Here is a 16,622-nt window from a genome sequence, read left to right on the forward strand (position 1 = left end):
CCACGTGACAACAGCCCCGAAGCCCTTTAAATCTCTATGGACTTTGAGGCCATTACCACGCAGCAGCCGCTAGTGCGGCTTTGTAGAAGAGGTGGTTAATGTTCAGGGCCACAGTAGAAACCTCTACCACAGCTTATTAAAAAGGGAGGGGGTTAAATGTTTTTAAAGGCTTAATAGTGATAACATAAATAGAAATTGTAAGGGAGAGACAAAAATAGTAGATGGTATGAATAGACAGACTAGATAGGTCATATGCCACCCAATATTCAGCACTATTTAACTGACAAGGAAGAGCAGGTTTATCTTTGGACATTATATCTTAGCAGGCCAGCTGATGAATATAAACTTAACCAGTTATATTTCTAGTTGTCAAGACCCCCTCCCCCCTGAAATTCAATGTTTTTTTTTACTAGTTATGAACCAGCATTAAATTTCTGGATTCACCAATAACCATGAGAGATACCAGGCTGCTTCCCACAGTGTCCATTTCAGGCCCATGGTCTTTATCTGCTATTATTTTCTAAGTTTTTATGTTTCAATGTATATCTTAAACATGTCTCTGAGTCATTAAATAAACAAATAGGAAGATTGCATTGGGAGATGTACACCTTACCTTTAGGCCAAAAACGAAAAGAATCGTCATAATTAATTGGGTGTTGCTGAATTCCTATTTACTCATCAATGAATTCACTAAAGCATTTAAGATGCTGATGTGGCATGGGGAGGAGCTCTTCTTGTGTATATAAATGGCTTATTCACAAAGACAAGATCAAAAATTCACAGATCCATTCTCATTGTTCTGCATTGAACTAAGAGAGAGAGACAAACATGTCTGCCAAGGGTGGTAATGGTGCAGGACAGTGCAATCAGCAGTCATCAAGCCAACAGAATCAAGGAAACAACTCATGTCAAAATAAAGGACAAGACTATAATCGTAAGTTATATTTCATTATAATATAATAATTGTTGCTTGTAATCCTGACAAAGTTTGCAATTATTTTCCTAAAATAAAGGGTCATATGTCATTTTTAAGCATATCCTTAATGACATAGTCCTAAATCAATGGCCCTGTACCAGGACAATACACTACTAGTTAGGAAACCCAGATTCTGTTTGAAAGCATAGATTCAGCAAATCAGGGTAACCTCTGAGATGGAAGGATAATATAGCTTTCTATCAAATAGTGACACATATTATCTTATATTTTATCTTAACTTAGCAAATACAAGGAGCCCATGAAAAGTTCTCAGCCCAACCAAGAGGAGAATGATATGGAGCCATGAATGTTATTCCACACTTGTGTTGACACTTTTTGTTTTAATTCATATCATTGAAATTAAGTCTCCAAAAAACTTGTATATTTCATGGGTCCATATCATTCTCTTCTTGGTTTGGCTGAGAAATTTTCAGCGGCCCCTCCTATATCCCACATTTGATATTGAAAAAAAATAAAAGGCCAAAGTATTGTAATGATTAGAAAAATCTTGTTTCCCTTAAATTTACAAGTTTAATTATGGGGTGGGAGGGAGGGTACTTTTATTGTTACATGTTGTATAAGTATTGATTATATGATAGATAAGGGTGGGGAGGGGGGAGATAAGAGAATATTATATGTATCATTGTTGATTATTAAGTGATATATTTATCGTTATTTGTATGGATATGTTATCACACTTATTATAAGTTTAAAAATGAATAAAGATTAAAAAAAAAAAGATATTAAATAGTGATCACATACTCTTAAGTACCTTCCCAGGCTCACAATCTAGCTATGGTACATGGGGCAATTATCCAGTTAAAGTCTACATTTTCTGTCCAAAGAATGTAGTTATAATGGCTTGTTTATATAGAAAAGTTAAATTTTCAGAGAAGAGGAGAGGAAGCAGAGGGGAGGAATCTCCAGACAATTGTGAATGAAAGACCATTGCATACATTCACATCTCTTCTCTGCTTTTTCAGCCTAAGACAATGAAAGTGGATTACAATAAAATAAGCCAGAAAACATTTAGCATTTTTATCATAAGCTCTGGAGGATTCTCCTCCACTGCCATTCTACTATTGGTTGGCGTACCTCGGAGTTCTGTCCTGGATCCTATCTTTTTCTCCACCTACACTTCTTCCCTTGGTGCCCTAATCTCCTCCTATGACTTCCAGTACCACCTTTGCTCTGATGACTCGCAAATTTCTCTCTCAACGCTTGAAATTTCTATGGAAATCCAGGCCCGAGTATCAGCCTGCCTGTCTGACATTGCCACCAGGATGTCTCACCATCATCTAAAATTAAACATGACCAAGACTGAACTCCTTATCTTTCCTCCTAAACCTGCCTCTTCCCTTTCTCCATTCTCCATCTTGGTAGATAACACTCTCATCCACCCTGTCTCTTTGGCTCGAAACCTAGGAGTCATCTTGGACTTTTCTCTTTCCTTCTCTTCACATATCCAACAGGCTGCAAAAACTTCTTTTTTTTTCACTTTATTTTTTATTAATTTTCAAATTTACATCGCCAAACAATTGGAGATTTAACAGAAATATCTTAAACATCAGTTTACAATTCCCTCAAAAAAAAAAAAAAACATTTACTATTTACGTCCACAATTAACAAAGTAATTAAGACTGCCAAAACTTGTCATTTCATTCTCTGCAGTATTGCTAAAACCTCTCTTTTCTGAGCATACCGCCAAAACCCTCATTCAAGCTTTCGTCACCTCTCGCCTGGATTACTGTAATCTGCTTCTCACAGGTTTTCCGCTAAGCCCTCTCAATCCCCTTCATTCTGTTCTAAATTCTGCTGCATGCCTCGTATTCCACCAGTGTCATTATACTCACATTACCCCTCTCCTCAAATCACTTCACTGGCTCTCTGCCCAATGCCGCATAAATTTCAATCTCCTTTTACAGACCTACAAGTGTATTCATTCTGCAGCTCCTATGCATCTTTCCTCCTTCATCTCTCCCTATACTCCATCACTGAAGCTCCATTCATCAGGTGAGTCTCTCTTGTAGATGTCCTTCTCCTCTACTACCAACTTCTGACACTGTCACTTCTGTCTTGCCTGAAACATCCTACGTAACTCAGTGCGTCAGGCCCCGTCTCTAAAAGCCTATTTTTTATTTTTGAAACTGCATTTATGTCCTACCCTCCCAACTTGTAAGGCACCCATCTATTACCATTCCTTTTTTACTCGCCTAGCTTTAGTCCCTTATATTTCCTCACCTAAAGAACATATAAAAACCTTTGTCCGATGCCTGTCTTAATTAGATTGTAAGCTCTTTCAAGCAGAAATTGTCTCTTGCATATTTGTTATAAAGCACTGCGTGTGTCTGGTAGTGCTTTATAAATTTTAAATAGTAGTCGTAGTAAAATAAAAATATAAGCAGTAATGCAAAGGCAGTCTATATTCTATTCTATTCTATATTACAGAAACATCTTCAACTAGCCAGAACAATGCCTGTGGAGGACAGGGGAGTCAAAGCTCACAGAGCTCTCAGGTCGTAGTGAATAACTCCAGCCAACAGAAAGGCCAAGCATCTGGGCGTAAGTTTTATTTCATTGCAATACTTTTTCCTTAGAAACTATTTAAAAATCCCTGTATGATCATTAGGCATGTTTTCATTCCTGGAATCATAAATGTTTTCTGTTCTATATCATCAGAAACATCCACAACTAGCCAGGTTAGTGGCTGTGGAGGACAGGGGAGTCAAAGTTCACAGAGCTCTCAGGTTGTTACTGGTTCCAGCCAACAGAAAGGTCAAGTGTCTGGACGTAAGTTTTGTTTCATTGAAATTTGTTTTACTTATAACTATTTAAAAAAATATATTGATTGATCTTTAGAGATCTTTACATTCAGTGAATCATAGTTCCTTTTTCTGTTCTATATCTTCAGAAACATCTTCATCTGGTCAGGGCAGTGGCTGTGGAGGACAGCAGAGCCAGAGTTCACAGAGTTCACAGGTTGTAGTGAATAACTCCTCCCAACAGAAAGGTCAAGTGTCTGAACGTAAGTTTTGTTTCATTGTAATACTTTTTCTGTAGAAACTTTTTCAAATTTATTGATTGATCTTTAGAGATGTTTACATTCATAGAATCATACAGTAGTTCCTTTTCTCTTCTGTATCATCAGAAACATCCACATTTAGCCAGGGTAGTAGCTGTGGACAGGGGAGTCAGAGCTCACAGAGTTCTCAGGTTGTAGCTGGTTCCAGCCAACAGAAAGGTCAAGTGTCTGGGCGTAAGTTTTGCAATATTTTATTCATAGAAACTAAAAATTATTGATTTATCTTTAGATATGTTTACAGTCTTCTTGTTTCTCCATTTCTTACTATCAGTTTCGAAAAGATCTTAAAACCCATTTAAACAATATAATATACATTATTGATTTTCATATTATCATGTAGCTATAATGTACTTTTAATCTTTTTATCTATACCTATTTCAATTATATTGTGTTTTCCTTATTTATTAGTTTTAATACTTGTATTAGTTACTTAGAATTTTATTATGTGTGATATTATTATAATGTATGCTGAGTACCTCTTGTGTAAACCGCTATGAACTGCTGGTTAGGCAGTATATAAAAATAAAAATTATTATTATTACAGTTCTTTTTCTCTTCTCTCTTCAGAAACATCATTTGGTCAGGGCAGTAGCTGCGGAGGACAGGAGAGTCAGAGCTCTCAAAGTTCTCAGGTTGTAGTGAATAACTCCTCCCAACAGAAAGGTCAAGTGTCTGAACGTAAGCTTTGTTTCATTCCAATATGTTTTACTCACTGGTTTAACAAGAGTGGGAAGCACGTGGGACTGCACATGCATACCCCCACCTTTCTCCCATGCCTCTTTACCTTCCCCAGCATGAGTAGCATCTCCAATTTGCTGCCAAGTGTGGATTCAGCTCTTTCTCTGATGTCATTTCCTGGTCCCATGATCCAGAAGTGATGTCAGAGGGAGACTCAAGGCCATCGCAAGGAGCAGGTTGGAACTGCTGCTTGTGCTGATGAAGAGCTAAAGATATGGCAATGTGAAGGGAAAGCACACATACGGCAGGAAGGAGCGGGGTCAGAGGAGAGGTGCCAGTAACCCATCTAGATGGCACCAGGGTGGTCTGCCCCTCATTCCCCCTTACTCCACCACTGGTTTTATTTAGAAACTATTAAAAAAAAATGATTAATTGATCTTTAGAGAGAGTTTTACATTCGGTGAATCATAGTTCCTTTTTCTGTTCTATATCTTCAGAAACATCTACATCTGTTCAGGGAAGTGGCTGTGGAGGACAGAAGAGCCAGAGCTCACAGAGTTCACAGGTTGTAGTAAATAACTCCTCCCAACAGAAAGGTCAAGTGTCTGGACGTAAGTTTTGTTTCATTGCAATACTTTTGCCTTAGAAACTATATAAAGGTTATTGATTGATCTTTAGTTCCCTTTCTGTTCTATATAGTTCCTTTTCTGTTTTCTCTCTTCAGAAACATCTACATCTGGTCAAGGCAGTGGCTGTGGAGGACAGCAGAGCCAGAGCGCCCAGAGTTCACAGGTTGTAGTAAATAACTCCTCCCAACAGAAAGGTCAAGTGTCTGAACGTAAGTTTTGTTTCATTGCAATACTTTTTCTATAAAATCTATTTTTAAATTATTGATTAATCATTAAAGATGTTGACATTCATAGAATCATAGACCCTTTTTGGTTCTATATCTTCAGAATCATCTACTTCAGTTCATGGAAGTGGCTGTGGAGGACAGCAGAGTCAGAGCTCACAGAGCTCCCAGGTTTCAGTAAATAACTCCTGCCAAAAGAATAAAGTCTCTGAACGTAAGTTTTAATTTATTACAACCACTTTTTCCATAGAAACTGTTTCTTTTTAAAAAGCTATGCTATTTTTGCATTCATAAACATTAAAAATGATTTAATACAATAATATATAATTCTATTACTGACAATTTTATTTAATTTCAATAAAGACTACCCCTCATCCCCCATTTTATAAAAATGTGAAAGCAATGTATAACACCGGCTGGCATGCTGAATGCTCTGCCTTGCTCCCAATGCTCATGGAAACTCTATGAGCATTGGGTGAAGCACAGAGCATTCGGCGTATTGGACAGCACTAAAAAAATGCTTTCACATGTTTGTAAATGGGCGGTAAAAAGGTCATAATTTAAATATTTCCTTTACAATTAAGTTTTGGTGCATATCTAGTTGTAGCTCCAAAGTTTAAATTCACTCTTTAGCCTGGCAGAGTGCTTACTTCACCCTCAGCCCTTTCTTGTTTTCCAGGGTGTTAACCCCAACCCCCACTGTTCTTCAGCACAGCATGTGGGGAAAAAAAAATTCAAAAATCAAACCCATTCAAAATTAAAAGCTCTCCCCTTGGTACAAACAGTCCTATCCCAAACAGTTCTTTAAATAAAAGAAAAACTCTTCTTTCTGGCTGCTGGCAGCCTCCAAAAACATGCACTGCTTTTTCACACTTTAAATCCAAACCTACAGAAAAACAAAATTTTTCCTTTCCTGTAGCACTGGTTCTGGTTCTAGTTGTTAACCTGTTTAAGAGGAACCAGGCTCCTCAATCAGGCAGGAACGGTAGCCTATTCCCTCAGATGTTTGGCTGCTCAACCCCCCCCCCCAAAAAAAAAAAAAATAAAAAGGCTTATTTCCCTTCTTTTCTTAGCATGGACCTTGTTGGAAAATCCTAAATGGCACAGGTCAAAATGTAGTAGCAAACATTCATGGAAACAAACACTGTTTCTGATGCACAGTCCAACCAATAGGCTTGCCACACCCACAATAAAGCCTCAAGCACAAGTCTTATTGCAAGGCAATAAGAAGAAAAAAAGCTTTAAAAAAAAGTAAACTCCACAGCTCAGTAGCCTTACTCACAGACCATTGGCTCCTCTGCTGGGCTTAGTAAAGCAAAGTCCTGAGACCAATCCATAGGACTTTCTCCCTTTAATTCTCCTGTAGTCTGACTAGACTCTGTATTTGCCAGCTCTTCCATGTCCCAATCTACCCCTTCTCCAGGCGAGCTGTATCTTTCAGGGCCAGGCTCCACTGGGGAAGCTGCCTTCCATACATGCCTTGATGTGCTTCCTCTCTCAGCTGTGCCTCCTTCCCTTCTGACCAGAAAAGCTCACAAGAGGGATTCTCTGCAGGTAGTCCCACCTCCCTCGAGCAGGCACAGAACAGAGTCCTGCACTAGTGGGAACAGACCAAGCTTTTGGATTCCTTAAAGCCAGGACTGCTTATAGGATTTTTCCTAGGTTGGGAGTTATTTCCCAATTCTCACATCAGTCTCTATTAGGATATACTGGCTCTTCCCTCCTGTCCTCTGTGGGGCTGGCAGGATCCTTGTCACAGTCTGCATAAATAAACTGAAAATATACAAGGGTATGAAAAGTTTGGTAAAAAAAAAACGCAATTTAAACAATGTAGTCTCCATCGAGAGCTATACTTTTAGTTGAGCGAGTTTCCAGTTTTCTTATAAGCTATAATTCCTACATTATGAAAAAACTAGAAACTCTGGACTAAGGGCTCCTTTTACTAAGATGCGTTAGCGTTTTTAGCGTGCGCTAACCACATGCTAAATGAAAAATACTAATGCAAGCTCTATGGTGGCGTTAGCGTTTAGCGCGTGCGGTATTCTAGCGCGTGCTAAAACGCTTAGCGCACCTTTGTAAAAGGACCCTTAAGTGTGTAGCCCTCGATGGAGACTACATTGTTTAACTTGGTTTTGAACCAAAGTTTTCAAACCACCCTCATATCAGTGCTAGAAAAAAATGCTTCTGATCTTGACAAAATGTCAATTTATTTAATTTCACTCAAGATTAATGGTTCAGAGTCTATTCTTAATGACATATTTTCATAACAGAAGTTTGATCAATTATCAAATGATATGGTGAAGACATTGCTATGTAAGAAATTGTGGTTTAATTCAGAACTATAGTTTCAGGTTCTTTGAACAGCATGAAGGGAGACACAACTGTGAACGATCAGTGAAACATTCTGTTTAGTTTTAGGTTAAATGTAAATTGAGGGTCCAAATAATTTGAAATTTATTGATTTTGATCAAGGATTATAGTTATGTATACTTGGCTATCATATAAAAAGTTGCAAATGAGCAGCAAACTCAGGTGCAATACAACACTGAATCAAACACCTTCTGTTTTATTCTATTTTATCAGAAACATCTACCTCTGTCCAGGGCAGTAGCTGTGTAGGACAGTCAAGTCAGAGCTCCCAGAGCTCTCAAGTTGGAGTTGGCTCCAGTCAACAGAATAATCAAGTCTCTGGACGTAAGATTTAATGCATTAGAACAATTTTTCTTAGAAAATGTTCCTATAAATGACAATGTAATTGTGTTTAATTTCACTCAAGATTTAAGTATCTTAAAATCATATTTTCTCCTATTGTATTTTGTGTATCATGAGTCAAGTTGATCTTCCAAGGGTAGCTATGATGGAAGATATCATGATCAGATATCACAGTACCACAGGGTATAGATTTTGATTCATTCCAAAATAAAAGAAACATGATGTCAGATAAAGGCCAAATGGCCTATTCAGTGTGCCCATCCACAGTAACCATTATCTCTTCCTCTCTAAGAGATCCCATGCACCTATCCCAAGCTGTCTTGAATTCAGACACAGTCTCCATCTCCATATTTATTATTCAGAAAAATAACCAATTCAAGTAGAAGGGGACAATAAGGTAATTGTATCTAACTCCTTTAAGAAGTGGACCAGGAACATTGGACTGCAATTTGAAAGCCAGTGGTTCTGAGAAGGCAAAATAACTCATGCTTTTCCCAGTTTTAACATTACATATGGTATCCAGTTCAAGCTACATTATGGAATTTCCATAGTAATGAGATATTTTGCATATAATTGATTTCTTTGTCCCTTCTTAGTAGTTACACTGCAGTTACCATACTAATCTTGTGTTAGATTATTAGATTATTACATAAATTAGATTATTTTTTAGGACAAGTCATGATGGTTATAGCTTTAAACAGCCTGATAAATTTTCCGCTTTTAGAGTTTCAGTGGCTGAATTTACAAGTTTACATTCATTTTCTAGTATATTACAACTTCAAACAATTAAATTCTGAACACATAAATATGGGGGGAGGGGCACTGAAAAGTTCTCAGCCCAACCAACAAAGTTGGAGCATAAGAACATAAGAATAGCCTTTCTCGGTCAGACCAATGGTCAATCTAGCCCAGTATCCCATCTTCATGGAGGCCAATCCAAGTCACAAGTACCTGGCAAAAACCCAAATAATAGCCGCATTCCATGCTACCAATCCAGGGCAAGCAGTGGCTTCCCCCATGTCTATCTCAACAGCAAACTATGGACTTTAGGAACTTGTCCAAACCTTTTTTAAAACTAGCTACATTAACCGCTCTTACCACATCCTCTGGCAACACGTTCCAGAGCTTAACTATTCTCTGAGTGAAAAAATATTTCCTCCTATTGGTTGTAAAAGTATTACTCTTTAACTTTGAATGTTTCCTAGTCCTTGTAAATCTTGATGCAGTAAAAATAAATAAATCGATCCACTTGTACCCATTCTACACCACTCAGGATTTTGTAGACTTCAATCAAATCTCCCCTCAGCCATCTCTTTTCCAAGCTGAAGAGCCCTAACCTCTTTCCATCCTCTTTATCATCTTGGTCACTCTTCTTTGAACCTTTTCTAGTGCAGCTATATCTTTTTAAATATAAGGAGACCTGAAATGAATGCAATACTCAAAGTGAGGTTGCCCAATTGAGCGATACAGAGGCATTATAACATTCTTAGTCTTGTTTACCATCCCTTTTTAAAATAATTCCTAGCATCTTGTATGCTTCTTTGGCCGCTGCCACACAATGGATGGAAGGTTTCCACTTTTTTTGTTCCATCACAAAAATATGTAATAAAAAAAGTAGAAAAATCGATGGACTAAGGGCTCCTTTTATTAAGCTGTGGTAGCATTTTTAGCGCGCACTGATTAGCGCACGTTAACCCCCGCGCTACGCAGAAAATACTAACGCCAGCTCTAAGGTGATAGCATCTAGCGCACGCAGCATTGTAGCACGTGCTAAGCGCGCGCTAAAACCGCTAGAACAGCTTAGTAAAAGGAGCCCTGTGTATAGCCCTTGATGGAGACTGTCCCACCTTTGTTCGTTGAGCTGAGAACTTTACAAAGTAAATGCTCCAATGCTCATAGGAAGTGAGAGCTTCAATGATCCATATAGATTGTGAAAAGCACTAAAGGAGTTGTCAGATGAGAAATTCTCTTTTTCAATGGTGTCTTCTAATATTCAGAGATACAGTGGTACCTCAGAATCTGAACGCCCCAGAACTTGAACGACTTGGAATCTGAACTTTTTTTTGTAGTAAATTTTGTCTTGGAATCCGAACACCCTGCACATTGTATGTGTGTGTTTGTGCCCCCGAATCTGAATGCTGCTTTGGAATATTTGTTAATATTTTACCTTACAATCCAGTGTATTTCCTGTTAAAATTTGAGTTTGTGAGACCCAGGAACGGATTAATCCAGTTTCTATTATTTTCAATGGGAAAAATTGTCTTGGAACTCGAACGCTTTGGAAATCGAACGGGGTTCCGGAACAGATTAAGTTTGGATTCCAAGGTATCACTGTACTTGACTTTTGTGACCTCATAAATTCAAGAGACATTTTAAACTTTATTTTTTTAAAAACAGTTTTTATTGATGACTAATGCAGTACCATAACAGAGCTAAAATAAGAGACAGCTTTTGCATTTATAATTTTTTACTGCTCCACAATTTTTAGCAGGTGATTCTGTGCTTATCTCTCAGGTCAAGGGTTCTTCCCATGTTTATGGCTCATGAAATAAATGAGTAAATAGTATCGGATGTTGTCATTTAAATAGTAATAAATAATTAACCAGAATATACAGTATTTATAAGTATCCCTATTTGGAAAGAAGTATTTGGGAGTATGCACCAATATTCTGTTTCATTTTCTAGGTGGATGTCAAAACCCAGACCAGCAGAAGCAATGCACAGGCGGATCAAAGAAGTAAAAAGGCAACACTGAAACTTTCCACAAATCAGAATCAAGCATGTTATCCTCTTTGTTTAAATTGGCAATTATTCAGATTTCAAAAGATTAGTCTTTAATGTTAATACCAAACAATATCTTGTCATCAAAATTCCATTGTTCAATCCACACAGTTTTCCTGAAATAATAAAGCAATCCTAATGATTGAAGCGTATCATATTTGTCTGCACATCTCTTTATACAAACCTTTATATTTTTAAACCCCTGACCTTGGGTCTGTTGGTTTCACAACAGTCTTAGTCATACAAATGTAGTAAATCTTTGGGAGTGAATCACCTACAGACCAGCTGTCTTTATAGATGGTTATTAATGTCTATCTTCAAACAGAAATCTGACACATGCCTATGAAAACTCACAGTATTTTGTTATTATTTGCAAATTACATTCCAAGTATGAATGAACAAGTTAAAGAACATATGAGGGGGGTGCTGAAAAGATCTCAGCCTAACCAATCAACTTCCTAAATTCTGAGCATTATTTTGCTATTGTAGCTGAAAAGAATGGTATCTTATTTTGTTAAGTGCCAAATTGCAGAAACAAAATTGTATGTTTTATCATTGAACCAAATCCATGTCATTCTGTTCTTGGCTGGGCTGAACACTTTGCAGCACCCTCACTTAGAGGCGTATTTTACATATTTAATCCCCAATAATTTTTACTTCAAATATTTTTTCCTTCACACATTTTATATGTTAGCAAATGAAATATACCCATACCCTTTAATCAGAATATAGCAATAGATTAAGTTCAATATTGTCACCTACCTGGCCTCCGCTGGGTAGTTATAATGCCGGGATGGGTGACTAGGCCGACATATGAGCGCCACTCTAGAGGGAGAATGGCCCTTCAGGGTAAAAGCGTCAAAACTGCACGAATCAGCTTCAACACAAAATTCAAACAGTAAAAAACAACTCTAAATCAGTTCTGGTTTTTAAAGGATGAGTTCAGTTTTATTTTATCCCCTTTCCAAAGGCTCAGGCTTTCAGGTAAGTTTGCTAAGCAGGCCTCATTGCTCTGCCAACAGACAACAAAAAGAAAAAACAAAATAACTCTGGCTTCTAAACATTCAGCCAAGCCTCTTGCAAGTCCCACAAACTTTGGTTCTTTCTAGGCTGCTTCCACAGTCTAAGCAGGCCCAGGAACAAATTGTCAGTAAAACAAAAAATAAATTCACAACAGAAAAGTCCAAACACTAGCACTGAGTTTTTTGGGGGCTAGCATAAAGGTCACAACCCAGTAAGGTACCTGGACTTCAGTAGTCCACATTCAGTCATCTTCACCAGGTCCTTGCATATATTCTCAAACAAACAAATTCTCAATAAAGTCAAACAGTTCATAATCTCAGTGCCTGCCTCCTACTAGCTTTGGCATGTGTTTTGCTCCTCAGAGCTAATGGTGTGGCCTAAAGTTGCTGTGCAGCTTATATCACTTTTTTTTTTCAGGTAGCAAATAAGAAAAAGAATCCATCAAAGAAATGTCACAGCATGCACATCCCCCAGACTTATGCAATCCCCAGCAATACCAAAACACTATAAGGCTTTTGGTTAACAACAACAACAAAAAAAAAACCCCTCAAAAGAAACAATTTCCTGCTAACAGCAAAAATGGAACACTGCTAGGAGCACAAGTCTTTCCAACAGTATTAAAAGGTTTTAGCAAATACCACAAAACAAAAACACACCGGACTCAGTTTTTCTTTCAAAGGCAAAGAGAAAAAAACCCCTCAAAAATGGCTACTTGCCCACTGTGCATAGGTTTATCTCCATTTCTTCAGGTAGGGCAGGAACTGGCTCTGGCTCACCAATGTCTATTCTTTAAACTCCTGCACGTGGCTCTGGTGTCTGGGATTCATCAGGACCCTGCCATTCCATGGGGTCTTCTGCCTGGACCCGCTGCTTTGGCTGGAGAGCTTTTTTCAGCCACTGCTCTGGCTAACTTCTGCAGGCTAGGCTTAAATTTGTTAGAACCACACCCAAACCTAGCTGAGGTGGAAGCAGGTTTAAGCTCCCACTGGCTCCCCTAGTGGTTGATCAGGAGATTTTCCTTCTCTTTGCTAAAAGGGCTCTACCCAGGCTGAAATGGTGGATAGGCAGCTCTGGGTAGCTTATACATAGAGTGACCATATGGCTCCAGAAAAAAGGGGACGGATTGAGACATCTGAGTTTTACTTCCATTGAAAGCAACCAAGATGTCTCAATCTGTTCTCCTTACTTCCATTGCTTTCAATGGAAGTAAAACCTGGATGTCTCAATCCGTCCCCTTTTTTCTGGAGCCATATGGTCACACTACTTATACTGCTTCCTACTATCAGCTTGCTTCCTCCTCTGGCTTGGAAGCACTGTTTCTCTTCTTTCTTGTGTGTCAGGGCTGACTAAAAGGTCTGAACAGTCATAATATTCAGTGCAAAGAAACAAAGACGGGAAACTGACATGGTGGACGGTCCACCTAGAATAGGTATGCAGGCAGATAAATTCCCGGGACCGGATGGCATCCATCCGAGGTAATCAAGGAACTGAAAGGGGTTATAGCTGAACTGCATTAACTAATAGCCAATCTGTCAATCGAATCAGGAAGGATTCCAGAAGACTTGAAGGTGGTAAATGTTATGCCGATGTTCAAGAAAGGTTCGAGGGGCGATCCAGTTAACTACAGGCTGGTGAGCCTGACCTTGGTACTGGGAAAGATGGTTGAAACGCTGATAAAGGACCGCATCATTGATCACCTTGACGGACACAATATGATAAGGACCAGCTAGCACGGCTTCAGCAAAGGAAGATTTTGCTTGATGAACTTGCTGCACTTCTTTGAGGGAGTAAACAGGCAGATAGACAAGGGTGACCTGGTTGACATTGTATATCTGGATTTTCAGAAGGAGTTCGACAAAGTCCCGCATGAACGACTACTTTGAAAAATTGCGAGCCATGATATCGAGAGTGACATACTCACGTGGATTAAAAACTGGTTGTCAGATAGGAAACAGAGAGTGTGGGTAAATGGACAGTACTCGGACTGGAAAAGCGTCATGAGTGGAGTGCCGCAGGGTTCGGTGCTTAGACCGTGCTCTTCAACATATTTATAAATGACCTAGAAATTGGTACGACGAGTGAGGTGATTAAATTTGCAGATAATACGAAGTTATTCAGAGTAGTGAAGACACAGAAGGATTGTGAAGACCTGCAACGTGACATAAGCAAGCTCGAGAAATGGGCCGGAACATGGCCCATTAACGTGGATAAATGTAAGGTGATACATGTCGGTAACAAAAATCTTATACACGAATACAGGATGTCCAGTGCAGTACTCAGAGAGACCCCCCAGGAAAGAGACTTGGGAATACTGGTCGACAAGTCAATGAAGGCATCTGTGCAATGCATGGCGGCGGCGAAAAGGGTGAACAGAATGCTATGAATAATTAAGAAGAGGATCACGAACAGATTGGAGAAGGTTATCATGCCGTTTTACCGGGCCATGGTACGCTCCCACCTGGAATACTGCATCCAGTACTGGTCACAGTACATGAAGAAGGACATGGTACTACTCAAAAGAGTCCAGAGAAAAGCAACTAAAATGGTTACGGGGCTGGAGGAGTTGCCGTACAGTGAGAGATTAGAGAAACTGTGTCTCTTCTCCCTTGAAAAGAGGAGACTGAGAGGGGACATGATTGAAACATTCAAGATAATGAAGGGAATAAACTTAGTAGATAAAGACAGGTTGTTGACTCTCTCCAAAGTAGAGAGAATGAAAGGGCACTCTCTAAAGTTAAAAGGGGATAGATTCCATAGAAATGTAAGGAAGTTCTTCTTCACCCAGAGAGTGGTAGAAAACTAGAACACTCTTCTGGAGGCTGTTATAGGGGAAAACACTCGTCATGGATTCAAGACAAAGCTAGACAAGTTCCTGCTGAACCAGAACGTACGCAGGTAGGGCTAGACTCAGTTAGGGCACTGGTCTTTGACCTAAGGGCTGCCGCAGGAGCAGACTGCTGGGCACAATGGACCACTGGTCTGACCCTGCAGCGGAAATTCTTATGTTCTTAATTGTTGGTTTTCCAGCCTATGTTTAGATGCCCCTGTGTGCGTTCTTAAAGCGACTAGGGTCTATTTAACATTGATTACACGCCATTTCCCATCTTACATCCTCATCAACAAGGATTTCCCGCTGAAGATACCTTCACCATCGTCCCCACCCCACCAAAGGTACTTTTAATGCCTTTATAATACATTTTTGACCCCCTACCCCCTCTTTTACTAAGGTGCGCAATGCTTTTTAGCATGTGGCAAATAGCACGCACTAAACGCTAATGTGTGCATGCTATCCTATATACTCATTAGAGGTTAGTGCACGCATTGATTTAGCACGTTCCAAACATGCGTTAAAACGCTTAGCACACCTTAGTAAAAGAGGGCCTTAGTTTTAGTATGATGAGACTAGTGCTAAGGGTCAAGAGGTACCATTGTAACCCTTGAAGCACATAGGGTAGGAGCAACTTGTTATGATTTTCTAGTTTCCATTAGACCACTAGTTATTGGAGAAGAAATTCTAGAGAAGGGGAGATTTCTATGGATAGAAAGCCTTCAGAGGGTCATTTATTGGTTATCTGGCAGGTGGGAGGTTTGGACATCGGTTTATAAATGCGCACATCTATGTAACCTATAATAATTTATATATTTGGGGGGGGTTAAGTTTTAATCCAGCTTCTTTTTTTGAGAAAATATCTTTTCCAAATGTTCAAGCTGTTCTTCCAAAGTTTTTGAATATTCCATAATATCATCTAAATACAAGAGTAATAATTCATACACATGGAGGTGTATTTTTGATATGTCATCTAAATTCAATTTTTGATGTTTTGTTGAAAATATCCAATAATCCAGTAGTGAATATGACCATTAAAAAAACAGGAAAATATATTTCCTTTTGTTTCAAAAATGGACACTTCATTTTCAGAGCTTAACTATTCTCTGAGTGAAAAAATATTTCCTCCTATTGGTTTTAAAAGTAATTCCCTGCAATTTCATCGAGTGTCCCCTAGTCTTTATAATTTTCGATGGAGTGAAAAATTGATCCACTTGTACCCGTTCTACGCTACTCAGGATTTTGTAGACTTCAATCATATCTCACCTCAGTCTTCTATTTTCCAAGCTGAAGAGCCCTAAGTTTTATAGTCTTTCCTCATACAAGAGGAGTTCCATCCCCTATATCATCTTGGTCGCTTTTCTTTTATCCTTTTCTAGTGCCACTATATTTTTCTTGAGATAAGGAGACCAGAATTGAACACAATACTCCATGTGAGGTCGTACCATGGAGCGATACATAGGCATTATAATATCTTTAGTCTTGTTAACCATCCTTCTTCTAATAATTTCAAGCATCTTGTTTGCTTTTTTGGCCGCTGCCACACATTGGGCAGAAGGTTTCATTGTATTGTCTACAATGACACCCAGTTCCCTTTCTTGGGCACTAACTCCTAAAGTGGACCCTAACATCTGGTAACTGTGATTTGGGTTATTCTTCCCAATATGCATCACTTTGCATTTATCCACAT

General features: G+C 38.8%; 3 protein-coding genes across 6 annotated transcripts in view; 1 reads left to right on the forward strand and 2 right to left on the reverse strand.

Moving 5' to 3' along the window:
• Positions 1-6,921, reverse strand: part of LOC117359856 (hornerin-like) — a 74,449-nt gene extending 67,528 nt beyond the window's left edge. Inside the window, exon 1 of the mRNA XM_033943239.1 lies at positions 6,872-6,921. The gene's annotated coding sequence lies outside the window, so the exon portion shown is untranslated. The remainder of the gene's footprint in view (positions 1-6,871) is intronic.
• LOC117359853 (hornerin-like) overlaps positions 1-13,030 on the reverse strand; it is a 153,108-nt gene extending 140,078 nt beyond the window's left edge. For 2 of the 4 annotated variants that reach the window (XM_033943236.1, XM_033943235.1), the window contains exon 1: positions 12,882-13,030. The gene's annotated coding sequence lies outside the window, so the exon portion shown is untranslated. Of the gene's footprint in view, positions 1-613; positions 810-11,844 lie in introns of all 4 variants that reach the window. The other 2 variants (XM_033943233.1, XM_033943234.1) reach the window with 2 other exon arrangements.
• LOC117359852 (hornerin-like) lies at positions 789-11,122 on the forward strand. The gene is made up of 11 exons (XM_033943232.1): positions 789-934; positions 3,425-3,538; positions 3,656-3,766; positions 3,888-4,001; positions 4,125-4,232; positions 4,626-4,736; positions 5,234-5,347; positions 5,461-5,574; positions 5,693-5,803; positions 8,173-8,283; positions 10,987-11,122. Exons 1-11 carry the CDS (start codon positions 829-831, stop codon positions 11,040-11,042), a joined length of 1,170 nt encoding a protein of 389 aa, XP_033799123.1. The 5' UTR covers positions 789-828; the 3' UTR covers positions 11,043-11,122.
• Positions 13,031-16,622: the final 3,592 nt, after the last annotated feature.

The sequence above is a fragment of the Geotrypetes seraphini genome, chromosome 4 (genome assembly GCF_902459505.1).
Source record: "Geotrypetes seraphini chromosome 4, aGeoSer1.1, whole genome shotgun sequence".
Taxonomy (NCBI): Eukaryota; Metazoa; Chordata; class Amphibia; order Gymnophiona; family Dermophiidae; genus Geotrypetes; species Geotrypetes seraphini.